Consider the following 16609-nt stretch of genomic DNA (forward strand, 5'->3'; position numbering starts at 1 on the left):
AGACCCCGGGCAGGGAGGCCAGCTTGGAGTCTCCCTCCCCAGAGCCTAGGGCTGAGTGGGTGAGAGAACCTGTGTGTTTAGATTAAGAAAAGCCAGGACACAAACCCCCAGACCTGCTTCTCAGGGGTGGGAAGGGCGGTAACTGGCGCTCAGCAGCCTCGGCATTCTTGCTCCTGATCGCTGTGGCCGGTTCCCACGTGAGTTAACCTCTCAGCTCCCTGCCTGCAGGAGTCTGCCGGAAGACGGTCTGTCCGCAGATGGGAAGGGGCATGGCTGCCAGGGGCCCCAGGCACCAGGGAGGCACAGAGGGACCCACCCCTGGCTTCGGGGGCCCGGGGTATAGACAGTCCCCGGGAAGCTGTGTGAACCCCGGGCCACTGGCCTCCGGCTGGACAGCCTTTGTCCTCTGTGTCTCCCCTCACACGGCCCGGCCAGAACTGACAAACCCCTGGCAAGGGCCCTGCCGGGCCGAGTCATCTAGGCGAGTGACTCATGCTGGAGGGGGAGAGGGGAAGAGCGGAGGCGGGTGAGTTAATAGGAAACCCATTACGTCCCGGAGGTCACTTCACATGAGGGACAAACGGTCCATTGAGGTTGGTTGGCTGCTGGCTGGCTCTAGCTGCACTTGGGGTAGGAGAGTTCATTATCCAGAAAAGCAATACCAGATTGTCGGGAGGGGCCCCGCCAGCACGCCCCGCTCTTCCTCCCTCCCTCCCACGCGGAGCTGTCTGTTCCCAAGGCTGCCGGCCAGGACCCGGAGCCTGCATCTCAGGTACCCTCTCCCGTGGGGGTCACGGCGGGCCAACGGGCATGTCCAGGGGCACAAAACATCCTCTCGAATTCACGGTGGACTGGGAACAGGCTGGAAAAAAATCCGGCCCCCAGGGAAACTGCACACACATTTTGGCCATGAAGAGGGCGGACACCCCTAATTCCAGGCCCCCAGAAAGATCTCGCAGTAAAACTATAGTCCATGCCCCTACATCTCCTTTTCACTTCTGTATTCTGGAGAAAAGTAAAGTAGATATCTCTTCCATGGGCAAAAGCTGTGGTCAGGCAGACTTTAATTCATTCCTTCCCTCCCCCAACCCCATCTCTTTTAAATACCCCAAACTGGCTAAAGATAGAGTGAGCAGCATTGATAGGTACTGAGCTCCCCGTCACTGGAGGTTTGCAAGGGTAGGTCGATGAGCATTTAGGGGGCAGGCATTGGAGGGGATTCCAGCAGGGTCTGTGGTTGCAAGATAAGCCTTGAAGACACTTCTGAAGTGTGCAGAAGAGGCGGGGAGGGAACCTGTTTCCCTGCCCTTTCCATGCTGACCGGCCACCGCTCCTGGCAATGGGCTGGGGCATTGTCAGAGCATGTGGCCGCAGTCCAAGGGGCCAGGCCGGCTGGCAGCTCCCTGGGGACAACATCGCCTTGGTCACTGCGGTGCTTTAAGCGTGGCCACAGAGGCACTGTTGTCCCCTCTTCTCTGCTTAGATCCCGCTCAGATCCCGTTGTTCCCGCTGATGTGGAACTAGGGCAGGCTGGTGACTCAGCCTTGTCCCCACACTGCAGCAGTGGCAAGCGGCCTTCAGCTTTCGAGCCCTCGGAGCAGGGTGCCTGCTTGAGAAAAGTGGCGAAGAGACCAGGACAGTGATGGCCCCTGGGGACCTGGGAATGTCCTGTCCCCCGGGAAGGTGCCCTGGCCAAGTCTCCTGGCAGCCTTGGGGGTGACGAGTCCACAGCCTGGCACAGTCACTCGCTGCTTTGAGGCTGGGTCGGTACCAGGCCGGCCACTCCCCTGGGGCCCCTCGTGTGACTTTGCAGAGCCATCGGGAGGGCCCGAGGGAATTTCCCATCAGCTGGGGGGTGTGGGAGGCTGAGCGTCCGCCACCCCATCTCTGTACCTCCAGCCTCTACTGGTTGCTAGGAAGTTGGGGACTTCAATCCATTCCAAAGCCCTGTCTAGGGGGCTTGGAGTGGGAACGTAGGGTTGTGGGACTGTGTAAAGAGGGAATAATCAGGAATAAAACATGAGTCATCAAAAGAAGAGACTTCCTCCTCCCCCATCGTATCTGGGTGATCACTCACCAAACCAGAGTCCCAGACAAACGAATTTGCCAATCAAAAGCCCATTGGCTGCACGAATAAACAACTGAGTCTCCAAAGCCACAGCCGGAGTTCAGCTGGTGAGTGGTCATCTTGCAGGGTCCTAATTTCCGCCCTGTCCTTCTGCCTTCCGTGTTAGGGGCCGCTTCCCCCCGCCCTGGCTCCCAGGGTCCCGTAGGGTTTAATATCATCGCAGTAAAGTTTGCAGCGAATCTGAAAGATGGGAGGGGTGGGCAGTGCTGCCCCCCTGGTCATGCTGTCCTAGGACGCAGGGAAACTGCAGCCGATTCAGGCCTGAGCGTCTGTCCACTGGAGTCGAGGGCTCCGGCTCGCTGGGGGTGGGGAAGCCTGTTGGCTTGGGGCCCGAAGGCCAGGAGCTTCCTTTGGTGGCTCAAAAGCATGATTTAGAAGAGAAAGATTTTGTTTAAAAAGTCCCCTGCCTCCGAGATAAGGGCCAGGCCGCTGTGGTCAGAGTTTGCTGTAAATGTTCCGAGCAGAGCAGGCTGGAGCGAGAACTGGGAAGTTTGGGGAACAGATTGATCACGTGCTAAGAGCACGGCATTCCCCTTTGAAGTGAAACCTTCTGGCTGCATTTAAGCAGCCAGGCAGATGGCGTAAGGGTGTTTTGTAGCCTACGCACCGGTTAAATGTCAGCCGTACCCAGACGGGCTTCAAGGGAAGATTCAGAATCAGGCTGCCTGAGAGACTCAGTGGTCTGAAGCATGGTCGCTGCTGATTTCACAGGGTGATAAAGGGACACGGGTCCTGGAGGCCTGGTCCAGTACAGGCAACGCCCCTGCCTGTCACCCTGAATGCTGGGGCTGGGGCTGGGCTGGTCTGTGTGAGGCTGGCAGGAGTGCAGGGAGTCCAGGGGAGTCCCAAAGGGCCCTCTGCCCCTTTGGGCCAGTTCCCTGTCAGGAGTCCCCGTGACCCTGCCATCCCGCAAAGGGAACTGAATGAACTCTGTCATTCCACAGGCTCTAACAGGGTCTCAGGGGAGTCTCAGGGAGTCTCCATTGCAGGCCTGGAGGCAAGGAAGCAACTGGCTCAAGGGGTCTCCTGGGGGGCCCTGGGGTGGTCGCTCTGATATTTAAACGGAAAAGACAGGCAGGGAGCCATCAAGGGCAAGACCTGGGGGAGGCCGTCCAGGCAGAGAGGACAGCTATGCAGGAGGAGGCCGGGGGCGCCGAGTGAATAGGTGAGGCTGCAGCGGCGGGTAGAGGCCAGGCACCTGGGACCTCGGCGACCTCGGTAAGGAATCTGCACTCGACCCTTAAGCTGTGGGAGGTGACGTAGTCTGATCCCACTTTTAAAGCCTTGCCGTGATTTCTAGGGAAGGGAAGTGAGAGCAGAACAGGCAGGTCAGTTGGGAGGATTTGCAGGAATGCAGGGGAGAGGGGACCACGGCAGGGCACGAGCCAGTTGTTAGGCACAGTCATTATTAAAATTTTAATTATATATTAAGTGTATACAATATAAAATACTTGATTTCCATTTCATACAATGTATGTTTTATGAAAAACATACGATCGAAAATAAATTATTTAAAATTAAATTCTGTGGAATTATCATACAATCCAGCAATTCCATCTCTGAGTATACCCCCAAAAGAATTAAGTGCAGAGACTCAAAGACGTGTTTGTACGCCCATGCTCGTAGCAGCATTATCCACAATAGCCAGAAGGTGGAAGCATCCCAAGTGTCCATCGATGGATGAATGGATAAACAAAATATGGTATGTGCGTACCATGGAATACTATTCAGCCTATAAAAAGGAGTTTCTGACACACGCCAAAACGTGTGTACCTAGAATAACAACAGTTGAAGACATTACACTAAATGGAATACGCCAGACACAAGGACAAATATTATGATTCCACCTTACGTGAGGTACCTTGTGTAGTCAAATTTGTAGAGACAGCAAGTAGCATGGTGGTTGCCAGGGCCTGAGGCGAGGAGGGGGAAATGGGGAGTTACTGTTTAATGAGAGTAGAGTTTCCGTTTGGGATGATGAAGACAGTTTTGGAAATGGACGGGGGTGAGGGTTGCACAACAGCGTGAATGCACTTAGTGCCACTGAACTGTACACTTAAAGGTGTTTGAAATGGTAGATTTTTTTTTTTTTTGCGGTACGCGGGCCTCTCACTGTTGTGGCCTCTCCCGTTGCGGAGCACAGGCTCCGGATGCGCAGGCCCAGCAGCCATGGCTCACGGGCCCAGCCGCTCCGCGGCATGTGGGATCCTCCCGGACCGGGGCACGAACTCGCGTCCCCTGCATCGGCAGGCGGACTCTCAACCACTGCGCCACCAGGGAAGCCCCACATTTTATATTATATATATTTTTCCACAATAAAAATGCATCGCTCTATTAGAAAAAATTATAAAATTAAATCGTAGATGTATATGGTATGAATTAAATTACTTACAAGTAATTTTATTAAGAACAAAGATAATACACAGAGCTCACCCCTTCCGAAGTATCTTACTACATTTAACCATCATCTTTGTTCTTTTTTTCTTTTTGAGTTAATTTATTATTTATTGATTGATTGGAGTAAAATCGCTTTACAATGTTCTGTTAGGTTCTGCTGTACAGTGAAGTGAATCAGCTATATGTATACCTATATCCCCTCCCTCTTGGACCTCCTTCCCCCCCACACACACATCCCACCCATCTAGGTCGTCACAGAGCACCGAGCTGAGCCCCCAGTGCTGTATAGCAGGTTCCCACTAGCTATCTGTTTTATACATGGTAGTGTATTTATGTCAAACCTAATCTCCCAATTCGTCCCACCCTCCCCTTCCCCCTCTGTGTCCACATGTCTGTTCTCTACATCTGTGTCTCTATTTCTGCCCTACAAAGAGGTTCATCTGTACCATTTTTCTAGGTTCCACATATATGCGTTAATATATGATATTTATTTTTCTCTTGCTGGCTTACTTCACTCTGTATGACAGACTCTAGGTCCATCCACATCTCTACAAATGACCCAATTTTGTTCCTTTTTATGGCTGAGTAATATTCCATTGTATATACGTATCACCTCTTAACTCCAGATGGATTAAAGACCTAAATTTAAGACCGGACACTATAAAACCCTTACAGGAAAACATAGGAAAAACACTCTTTGTCATAAACCACAGCAAGATCTTTTTTCACCCACCTCCTAGAGTAATGAAAATAAAAATAAACAAATGGGACCTAATTAAACTTAAAAGCTTTTGCACAGCAAAGGAAACCATAAACAAGACGAAAAGACAACCCTCATAATAGGAGAAAATATTTGCAAATGAAGCAACGGACAAAGGATTAATTTCCAAAACACAAACAGCTCATGGAGCTCAATATCAAAAAAACAAGCAACCCAATTAAAAAACGGGCAGAAGACCTAAATAGACATTTCACCAAAGAAGACATACAGAGGGCCAAGAGGCACTTGAAAAGATGTTCAACATTACCATTAGAGAAACGCAAATCAAAACTACAATGAGGTATCGCCTCACACTGGTCAGAATGGCCATCATCAAAAAATCTACAAACAGTAAATGCTGGAGAGGGTGTGAAGACAAGGGAACCCTTTTGCACCATCGGTGGGAATGCTGATACAGCCACCATGGAGAACAGTATGGAGGTTCCTTAAAAAACTAGAAATAGAACTACCATATGACCCAGCAATCCCACCACTGGGCATATACCCTGAGAAAACCATAATTCAAAAGGACACATGTACCCCAGTGTTCACTGCAGCACTATTTACAATAGCCAGGACAGGGAAACAACCTAAATGTCCAACGATAGATGAACGGGTCATCTTTGTTCTCGAGTTCTTCACCTCTGCTATATCTCTATGGTAGAAACACTATATAACGGCAGCTACTGCAATCTCTTCCCAGCCCCAGTTTCTTTTTTGCTTTTTTAATTAATTTTTATTGGAGTATAGTTGATTTACATTGTGTTCGTCTCAGGTGTACAGCAAAGTGGTTTGGTTATACATATACACATATCCGCTCTTTTTTAGATTCTTTTCCCGTACAGGTCATTACAGAGTATTGAGTAGAGTTCCCTGTGCTCTACAGTAGGTCCTTAATAGTTATCTATTTTATATATAGTAGTATGTATATGTCAATCCCAATCTCCCAATTTATCCCTCCCCACCCTTCCCCCCAGTAACCATAAGGTTGTTTTCTACATCTGTAATTCTATCTCTGTTTTGTAAATAAGTTCATTGGTACCATTTTTTAGATTCCACATATAAACGATATCCAGCCCCAGTTTCAACGGTGTCTCATTGGTAGCCCCAAACTGGCCAAGATGGGAATACTTACACCACAGAAATAGGCCAATGCTACACATGAGGTAGAGTTGTTTTGCCGGTTGTTAAACCTTAGGCAGCATACCTCTGGCAGAGGGGGTGGGCTGGAGAGGGGGAACTTGAGGAGGGACGTAGACTGATCCACGGATATTTGAGGCAGACACTTCCTGATGGCTTGGCTGTGGTGGGGAGGGAAAGGGAGAACTCGAGGGTGACGCCTTGATATTTGGCTTGAGCGGCTAGGTAGATGCTGGTGCCGTTTACCGAGATGGTGGGCTGAAGGGGCTTGGGGGCTGTGGAAGGCTCAGCAGCTGATGGACCCGAGGCTCTGGGGCTCAGGGAGGCCCTGCGGGGCGCTAGGTGCACGTAGAGCTGAGACCATATGGCCCCTGCCCCAGAGGAGCCAGATGGTCCACTGCGTGGGGTGTCCGGTCCAAAGGCCTGGTTTTGCTGGGCAAAGAGCCACCATCCTCCCTCTGCTCCCCATGCCACCCCCCTGGAGCGTGGGGTCAGGGGTACTGCTGGGTGAGCCAAATGGCTGTTTGTGCCCATCTACTTCCTCCTCCCGTTCTCCCCATGCTTTGCAAGGGTCACTCCACCTGGGCTGGACCTGTGGGGTTTCCCTTCAGGCCTGCTCCTTCCATCTCCAGAAAGGCTTCATATTTATACCTTTCTCACCCAGCCCTGGCCTCCAGCTTTTCTGATGAAAACTTGCCCCCTGAGTGCCCCCGAGCCCCCTGCTGGCCAGCGTTCACTGCCGACTGCAGGATTTGGGGCTTTGAGACATCTTTGGGAGAGGCAGCTTTGGCCTAAAGGGATGATTCAGATGGGAGTTTAAGGTCTGTAGGAGTGTCCTGGGGCTGCTGTAACAAAGAACCACAAACTGGGAGGAGCTTAACAGGACCAAAAATTATTCGCCCTCAGTTGGAGACCGGGAGCCTGAACTCAAGGTGTCAGCAGGGCAAGCTGTCTCCGAAGGCTCTGGGGAAGCGTCCTGCTGCTTCCAGCTTCTGGGGTCCCAAGTGTTACTTGATTTGTGGCTGCGTCACTCCCATCCCTGCCTCTGATTTCACGAGGCCCTTTTCTCTGCGCCTCTGTGTCTTCTCCTTTTTGGTCTCTATAAGGACACTGGTCATTGGATTCAGGGCTCACTCTAATCCAGGGTGATCTTGTCTCAAGACCCTTAGCTTCATTCGTCTGCAAAGATCCTTATACCAAGTCAGGTCTCATTCTGAGGTTCGGAATGGACATATCTTTTGGGGGAACCACCATGCACCCCACTACATGTCTCATGGTGGACCTGTGAGGTAGGTGGCCCCTCTGATGTCCCCCTGATCACACCTTCCCCTTGGGCCAGGCCTACAAACGGTCTTGCCTTCCCCCGTGGCCTTGGGAGAGCGCACCATCACAGAATTTGGACGCATTGCAGTTCTTTTGCTCTCGCCAAATTTAAGCTCATCTTCTTCCCTCTTCTGCTGCTGCTGCTGCTTTTATCTGCCCAGCGCCCCTCCCAGGATTGTCTGTCCAGACCCCGGCCCTGACTGCTCATGCCCTGGGACAGGGGGTCAGGGCACCCTCCCCATCCTACAGGGATCAGGCCTTATTAAAGTCCTGGAGCCTCACTTTGGACACAGTCATCAGAAGTGATCAAAGGATGGGGGATGATTAAAGGGCCGGGGACAGATGATTTAAGCTGAGGAAGAGAAGGCCAAGGAGCAACTGGATTGTCTTCGAGTTTGGAGGAGGTAATTATTACTCGAAGGGTGGTGCCCAGCTGTTTCCCATCTCCTCTGAGGACAGAAAAAAAGAGGAAATAAATGATGTACAATTAGAGCGGTTGGTTAGATACAAGGGTGAACTTCCTGGCTGGGAGTGTGGCCAAGTGCCGGGGTCGGTTTCCTCAGGGAACAGGGGGGAATCTCCTTACCTGGAGGTGTCTAGGCCTGGCAACGGCAGCCTCAGCGGTTAAGTGAAGGGGGGCCAGAGGCAGGCAGGGGGATGGACTGGACGGGGTCTGGAGCACAGTCCTGCCAACGTTCTGGCCTCGGAGGTCCGCTCCCTCCTGCCATTGTCCTTTGGGTTCCCATAGGGGAGCATTTTGGTGAGGCATGCACCCTGGCTGGGCTCCCTGAGGAGATAAGCTTAAGTATGTTTAGCTCCACTGTGAATGGAAGTGAATAATGCACAATAAGCCAACCTATTCGAATCTGGTAGAACTCCAGGCCAGCGCCCTGGAAGAACAATCGCATGGGTGTGTCTACGCGCACCAGGTGCTTTTTATAAAAACACTGGAGAGTAACGCTGTGGCCCAGGCTGGATGCTGTCCTGTCTCTGAGACCCAGCATCTTCCCAGGGGGTGATGGCATTAGGCTGTTTCTTAGAGGCAGTGGACCACCAAACCCCCAAATACTGGGTGGGCAGGTGGCCAGAAGATTGGACTGTCGGGTGGGCCCAGGTGCTGGTTTTCAGACAAGAAATGCCCCGGGCTGGTGTGGAAGCCACCCGGGGTGCTATTAATGACAGTGGCGACTCCATTTCTGAAACCCCAGCTCCCAGGCAGAGGGTGTGTGCACATCTGAAATGTCTGTGGTTTTGCAGTTCCTTGTCCACAAACTCACTTGGTTGAAAATAGTTCAAAATATCCAAAGCATGGGGGAGGGAGAGACTGCTTTTCTTAAAAAGGAAGGACTCGATTTCATCAACTTAAGAAATCTCCTCATGCCCAGCGCATTGCACTCTCCGCAAGAGGCCCTGATTAACCGGGATGGCGCTCAGGCCTCAGCATCCCCTGCGCATTTGGGATCTTTCATAACTGGGGGCGTGGGGGCTGGGAGGGGAGTGGCAGTGACCAGTCTGAGACCCAGGACGAGCTCTCGGGCACTCGCATGCCACCCGGAGGGCACCGTATTGCCGAATTGCCCACCAGCTCAGAGAGCGTCTTTCCCTGCTGTTCTCACACAGGCCCCCGACTTGGGGCAGAGGCCCTGGGTCTAAGAAAATGGGAGGATAGGCAGGAGTGCCTAACTGGCTGGGGGGATTGGAAGAGACCCCCTCCCCCCATTGTTGGTGCCAGACCTGGAGGGCCCTTCCTGGCTGCTCTTCAAGTTCCAGCCCATCCTTTTGTCCCCAGCCCTTGGGACCTGACTGCCTTGTAGGTAATAGGGCTTAATCAATGTTTGTCGAATGTACGAAGAAGGGTAGAAATTAACTGGCCGGGAGGGCAAGGCCAGGCCTGAGGTGTGGGCCAGATGGGGCCGAGCCTCACCGGCAGGCCCCTTGCTCCCCGTCCCCTCCCCCAACGCCTCCCTTCAGATACTTTGAAATATCTGCGCCTTACCAGGGAGAACACGGGGTCTACGCTCTGCCTTCAGGAAGCCCCTTGTTGTGCAGCGTTGGAGTGGCACGTGTCCCTGGCGGTTCTGACAAGGGTGTTCCGTCCCTGCCCCGCGTCCCCGGTGGGCCAGCGCCTTTTCTGACACCGCCCCCGAGGGTGCAGCAGCGACCTCGGGGGCGGTGGGCTGGGGGTAGGGAGCAGCTGGAGAGGTGCCCCAAGAGGGTGGGATTTGGCGCCCCCCTCCCCGCCCCGGGTCACGTGACTGGCGCTCGCCCCTCGGCTCTTGGCCAACAGGCTGGGCTCCTGCCGGCCGCCAGTCCGAGCGCTTAACCCTTGGAGGCGCTGCGCGCGGGAAGGCGGCGGCGAACTTTGTTTGGCTGCGTAAATAAAACCTCCCGCAGAAGGAACCCTGCGCCCCAGGGAAGGGGAGGAATCTCTTCCCGCCTCGGCGCCGCCCCCGCGCCGCCGCCCGACCTCCACATCCGCCCACATCTGGCCTCAGCGGGGCGTCGGGGGGGGAGGGCGCCGGGGCCGCGTCCGTCGCCGTCCCCTGGGCGCGGGCCAGGCGGGTAGAAGGGGGGCTCTCGGGTCGGGCGCCCGGGACTCGGCCTGTCCCCGCGGCGGCCGCTCGGGTCCCAGCCCCCCAGGCCCAACCTTGACAGGCGGGCGGAGCAGCCACTGCGAGAAGTGGAGGCCGGGCCGCGGGTGCGGGAACCTGATCCGCCCGGGAGGCGGGGGCGGGGCGGGGCGGCGGCGCGGGGAGCAGGGAGCGCCGGCGCCCGCCCGCCTCCCCCATTCATTCAGCCGAGCCCGGGGGCCGAGGGGCTCCGGCGGCCAGCTCTACACGGCGGGAGCGCGGGCGCGGCCCCCCAGCCAGCGCGCAGGGCCCGTGCCGGCCGGGGCGCTTCATTGCCGCCGCCCTCCGCGCGTCGCGCCGCCCGCGAGCCACCATGTCCGACCCCGCGGTCAACGCGCAGCTGGACGGGATCATTTCGGACTTCGAAGGTGGGTGCCGGCCGGCCACCGCGCCGCGGGCGTGCTCGGGGGCCCCTCGGGGCGGACCTCAGGCGAGACGGGGGCGCGGACGGGGAGGGAGGACCCCGATGGGGTGCCCTCCCGCCGCGCCCCCCGCCCCGCGCCCGCGTCGCCTCCGTGGAGCACCCCGTTAGGGGGACACGGGGACCGCGCGCCCTCGCTGGCCCCTGCGCTCGCCCTGCGCGCTGCCGCTGGGTTTCCTTCCTTTTATTGTTGTTTCTGTTTGCCGAGCGACGACAGTCTCCTCGAGGATTCGCGGGGCTTCCTCAAACGGCCCTGGCGCGCGGTTTCCCTCTCAGCTGTCGCTCAGTCCTATCCCTCCCGCGCTCCCCGTCGGCCTCGGGGCCCTGGCCCTGCGGCGGGTTGGGGGAGTTCGCTACCCGCCCCCGCGTCCCGCCCGCAGGACAGCCCCCTCCCCCACACCAGTTTCGGAGCCGGGGCTGAGCCGAATCCGGGCTGGGCAAGGACCCGAGTGGACACGGCCCAGGCCGCGGCGAGTGTAGAGGAGGGCGTCCCATCGGCCCCCATCCGGGCCTGGGGACATCCTCCTCGTCCTCCCGGAGTCCGGCTGTGGGGGGAGGAGGGGCCTGCTTGCTGGTTGGGAGCGCGTTTTGGTCCCCTCCCCCCTCCTGGGTTTACAAAGTGTTGAGAGACTTGGGGGGCTTCTCCCGCCGGGTGCGGTAGGGCATCCCGGTCCTGGGCTCGTGTGTGTGGCTTTCGTGCGTCCTCGTGACTGCCTGTGGCTCTGCGTCCTGCGTCTCGGGGAGTAAATAAAGCGGTCGGAAGGGAAGCTCACACAATAGTCTCCAGCACTTAGGGGCCGGATTTCTGAGGGGCGGGTCTGCCTCTGCTGGGATCTGGAGCCCCCGCCCCTCGGAGGGGCTCCCAGGCAGCCTTGGGCAGAGCCCTCTGGTGGACCTGGCCTTGGGAAGGCTGGGTCGAAAGGAGTTAACAGACGTCCAGGTGCCAGGCCTTGCGGGGAGGTGCCCCTCCCCCAAGGGCAGAATCAAGACTGGGATCTTCTGGGGGTCCAGAGCCCAGCCATGCACGTGGCCCACCGGAGGTCAGCCCCATCTGCGCGGGGCACTTCTCCGGGACCGGAGCTTGGCTGCGCCCCCAGCAGAGCCCCAGAGGCGGTGATTCTGGGCTGGGCCTGGACTGGCTTAGCAGGGGGTGGAGAGACAGGAGGGGGTGGGGTCAAGTGGCCGGCTTGCCCTGTGCGAGGGATGGGTCTGCTGGGGGCTGGCTCTGTGGTTGGAGCACTTTTCCGACTCTGACACTGGGCACTGAACAAGGGGAGTGTGGGTCTGCAGAGCTGTGATGGCTTGTACCCGAACATCGGGACCTCTTGGGGCGCATGCTCATACCCAGCATGTTCCCCTAGTCTCCTTCCTTCTGTTTCGCCTTCTGCTTGCCCCCAGCAGCCCTCCCGCAGCTCCTCAGGGGCCTTTCATCTCCTGAGTGTCCGAGCGGGAGAGCTGGCCCATCTGGAGACTGCTGCCGCCTTCAGGTTCCGCGCTGTGTGTGCTTTTCTCCTGTGGCCTGTGGGAGTTAGGCTGGCCTGCGGTCCCTGACCTGGAAGCGGAGCTTTCTGGGGTTTCAGGGGATGAGATGGGAGCCCTGAAGCAGGATCGGCAGGAGGAGGTTTGGGGGTTGTGTGGTCTGCCACAGTTCGTGCCACGTAGGTAGTTAGTGCCCCTCCCTCCCGGCCCCGCGTGCGACTCCATCCTCACCCCGAAGTGCCCCATCTGGAGCCGCTGGTGGCCTCTGAGGCTGCTTCCCAGGCGGCTTCTCCAGGCTGTCATTTAGCTGGAGACAATGGCCTTATTGAGACTGTCCTGGTGCAGCAGTTGGCAGCCCTGTGCCTTCAGGGGGAGGTTTCTCACTCTTAGGGAGCGCGGCCTCGGACCCCCCCCCCCCCCCGGTTCCCTGTGTGTGTCAGCCTCTCCGTTGTGTGCCCTGGAGAGCCGTTGTGCTCTGAAGACAGTAGAGTTAGAGCCCCCCAGTGCACCTGGGCATGCGCGCGCGTGTGTGTGTGGGGGGGGGGGGGGGCTCCGCACGGCCAGCTTAGGGACCAGAAAAGCGGCCTCCCTAAGAGCCCCAGGAACTTGGAGTGGAGTTGGGTTTTGGGGCTGATAGCCTCAAACATAGAGACGTGGGAAGGAGCGATCAGGAAAGGAGGAGAGTGTCTGACCCAGAGCAGCAGTGGGTGATACAGGCTGGCAGAGCCAGGGCAGAGGAAGGTCGTGTGGAGGACACACAGTCTGACTGCAGCAGAAGGAGGAGCGCGTTCAGGCAGCGACAGAAGCGGGGGAGGCCGGAATGAGCTGGTCCGTTAGGACTGGGACATAAAGAGGGGCCAGCTTGCCACAGTCGGACGGTGAGGCCACGGAGGCCCAGGTGTGCCCATCCCCCGGGAGCCCGGACCGTCCTGGGGAGGCAGCCGGAGTGGTCGAGTTCGGAGCCGAAGTGCTGGTCTGTTTCTCTGGGGCCAGTGGGGGGCCGCGGCCCGGGCTGCCCACTCCGCGTCTCAGTTTCCGCGAGGTAGGGTCAAAGTCCCGATAGTTCCTGAGGCTGGCGGACTTGGCCCCGTCTCGAAGCACGTGTCGATGGCCGAAGGATGGAGGCCCCAGGGGCCACCACCAAAGCCGGGCGAGTTCTGAGCCACGGCGTTGCTGGGGATGACAGTACGTCTGAGCAGACTGGAATCCTGCAGCGGGGGTCGACGGGCTCTGATGGGGTGTTTCCTGGAGGTTTGGGGCGACGGCAGTATCCAGGCTGGAGCAGCGTGCCCTGCAGAGCAGACAGATAGCTGCCCCGGGTGGATATGCATGTGGGGGAATGGAGCGGGCGCCCACCGTTAAATTCTGCTGATGCCCCACATCCCGGGCACATCCACCCCCTTCCCTGAGGAACGCTCTTCTCTTTCCGTCTCATTATTCCTGCCCATCCCCTTCGCCACCCTGGAGAATTGAGGGCGAGATCTTTAAGCTTCATCCCATCACCGAGGTGGCGCGGGGATTCAGCCTGTCTTCTATTTTGGACACGTCTGTGGATTCAGGTCTCCCGGGGGACTGAGAGGGTGGCAGTGTCCTCCATGGATGCAAACCTCCCACACTGGTCTTTGCTCTCGCCCTAAGGAGGATCTCAGGGCTCCGTGGAGACCCTCATATTAGGGGCAAGAAAAGTATTTTGTGTTTTGCTGATGCGATTTTTTTTTAGAGAGTCTCCTTTTCCGCTTCCCCCTGTTTGAAGATGGGCCTCAGGTGGCTTCCGCGCCCGTCACTCCCTGGGTGATGGGGTGGCCCGAGCGGTGACGTAGTCCCCTATCTGGCTGCCAGGCACAGAGCAGTGGAACGGCGTGTTCTCTAGTGAACTCAGGCCAACTCTGCTATCGCAAACGCTATTACAACCCTGGTCTTTGTGTAACAAAAGCCCTTCCAAGTGCTAGCTGTTGGCCTACTTTCCCTAGCAGTGTTTGCTGTAACCAGATGTGCACACGGAGAAAGAATCCTAAAAGTCCTTGATGTTGGTTGAAACACAGTCTGGCCCAGGACCCAGGAGCTCCGGACCCAGAGCCTTGTTCTCCCGCCTAGAGGACATGTCTGCCCTTCTGAACCCTCTAATGTCTTCTCGAGGATCCTGCCAGCCAGGTCCTGGAGCCCAAGCAGGCCCTAGGCCCCAGAGCGTGAGAATGGGCAGAGAGCAGGGAGAGGGTCTCCTGGGGAGACGAGACGATGCAGATGCACCTGCTTGTCTGGGAGCCCAGACACCTCCTGGACAAGGGCTCCCTCGATGGCTGGATTCGGGGGCCCGTTTCCGCCCAGGAGGACAAGGCCTAGCTTTGTGACAGGTGCAGATCTGCCCCTAATTAATGCCAGTTGGCCTCTTGAGGGATGAGTCCTGCTTTTCAGCAAGACTCGAGACCTCTTGTGAATTCAGCCTCCCGCAGTTCTCATCTGGTGGCAGGAGACAGGATCTATGGCGGCGTGAGGTTCCTTGGTGGACCGGAGGAGCTGGCCTTGCCGGCATTCTGCTGGACTCTTGGGGGACGAGTCCTGCTTTTCAGCTACGGGGGGACGGCTCTCTGACGGCTCTGACCACCACCGGCTTCGTTGGCCTGCTGCTCTCGTGTCCCGGGCCCGGGACTAGGCTCACCCACCGTCCTGATTGTGAGGCAGAGGGCGGACACATACGTGCCAGGTGGCAGAAGCGTCCCCGTCATCGGCTGGGCTGAGGGTCAGACGTGGGCCAGGGAGGTGGGTCCAGCAGGGAGGACACCCCGTGCTGTGGGGCGTCAGTCTGGAAAGGCTTCCTGGAGGACATGGATCTCTAGGAAGGTATTTTGTTGTTTTGGTTTTTCTGGTTGTGCCGCGTGGCTTGTGGAATCTTAGTTCCCAACCAGGGTTCGAACCTGGGCCCTCGGCAGTGGAAACGCGGAGTCTCAACTGCTGGACCGCCAGGGAAGTCCACGTAGGACGGTTTGAAAGAGACAAGTGGGCAGAGTTTGCCTCCAAAGGGAGAGGGCCTTTGGGGAAGTGATGGATAGGGCAGCTGGGAGCCCCGCGCGGTGTAATGCTTAGGGGGGCAGGCTCGCTCTGCCATTGGACAGCTGGGCGGTGGAGGGTGTCTTGGCCCCTGAGCCTCAATTTCCCCTTCTGTTGAATGGGGTCATAAACACCGCTGCCCGCGGGTCGTCTTGGGGAGATAGCCGACAGCCTGAGCCTGGTGCCTGCTCGCGGGAGCAGAGCTTGAGGTGGGGGGTCAGGTATTTGCAAGAAATGGGTGGGCGTGGACGCCTAAATGCAGGAATCTGGGTGACGGAAGGGAGGGGTTCAGAGGCCACCGGCAAGGGTCTCCCTGAGTGGTGACGGGGCGGTGAGTGAGACTGTGTAGCATGGTCAGCACAGCAGATTCGGAGCCTGCCGGGGGGTCCCCCTGAGTCCAGCAGATACTTGGGCTGCCGGCCAGCGTGGGAGCCCTGGCCCCGGCCCAGTGGACATCCCATCGCGCTCTTTCACTGTCAGAGCTTGGAGGCTTGGGTCAGGTGGGCTGCAGGGTTCCTTCACTGGGGAGGTCATTCCAGTCTCCTCTGCATCCCCCCACCCCAGAGCGTCCCAGATGGGTGGACCAATGGCCCATCCTACAGACAGCGACACAGGCGTACGCTGGACGATCTGACTTTGAAGACAGTGGGGTGTGGCTGCCTGCCCATGGCTCTGCTGGCTGCCAGCCTTCCTGAAAGGGAGTTGTAACTGGGAGCTGGTTGTGTTGCAGACCAGGAGCTAGGAGGATGATCCCATCTGGGGCCGGTGGGGAGAGCCAGCGCTCAGAGGCCAGAGCTTTGTGACTCGGGCTCGCCCCGGGGGCTGGTTGGGTCTGCACCCCTGCGCCCGCTGAGGCTGAGGGCTGGGGGCAGGGTGCCTGGGCACGGGCTGGGGCCTCTGTGCCTGGAGGAGCGAGCCCACCAGAGTGTGAGCCCCCAGGCTCAGTGGCAGCCACGGCCAGCACCGTGCCCAGCACATGTCTGGGCGAGGCTGTCCTGCTGGTGGCAGCAGTGGCCTGGCAGCTCATTCGTGATGGGACGTTGCCAAGGAAGTACTAACGTGCAGGTGGCATGCTTGCCCTGCAGGGGCCGGGGACTTCGCAGCTCGGTGACTGTGGCCTTGGCATGCCCCTCAGGGGTGCTGCGGCCCTCATCCTGGCACTGGCTGAGCAGCATGGGGCCTCCCCTTCTCTTTTTCCTTGAATGTTCACAGTTCAGGGGTGTTGTCACATTCCGAGATCAAGCCCCCTACCACGGTTCAGCTCAGCCATCACTATTACTGCACAC

The 16609-nt window shown here is 57.6% G+C and overlaps 1 protein-coding gene across 3 annotated transcripts in view; it reads left to right on the top strand.

Annotated features, from left to right (window-relative positions):
- SEPTIN9 (septin 9) overlaps nt 1-16609 on the top strand; it is a 165253-nt gene that overhangs the window by 49905 nt on the left and 98739 nt on the right. The window contains exon 1 of one of the 3 annotated variants that reach the window (XM_082861283.1): nt 10467-10746. The exons of the other annotated variants lie outside the window; for them this stretch is intronic. Coding sequence (XP_082717409.1) covers nt 10692-10746 — 55 coding nt within the window. The 5' untranslated portion in view covers nt 10467-10691. Of the gene's footprint in view, nt 1-10466; nt 10747-16609 lie in introns of those variants that run through there. 3 annotated transcript variants of the gene reach the window in all.

Source organism: Leucopleurus acutus, assembly GCF_964270905.1.
Source record: "Leucopleurus acutus genome assembly, chromosome: 19".
NCBI classification, from domain to species: Eukaryota; Metazoa; Chordata; class Mammalia; order Artiodactyla; family Delphinidae; genus Leucopleurus; species Leucopleurus acutus.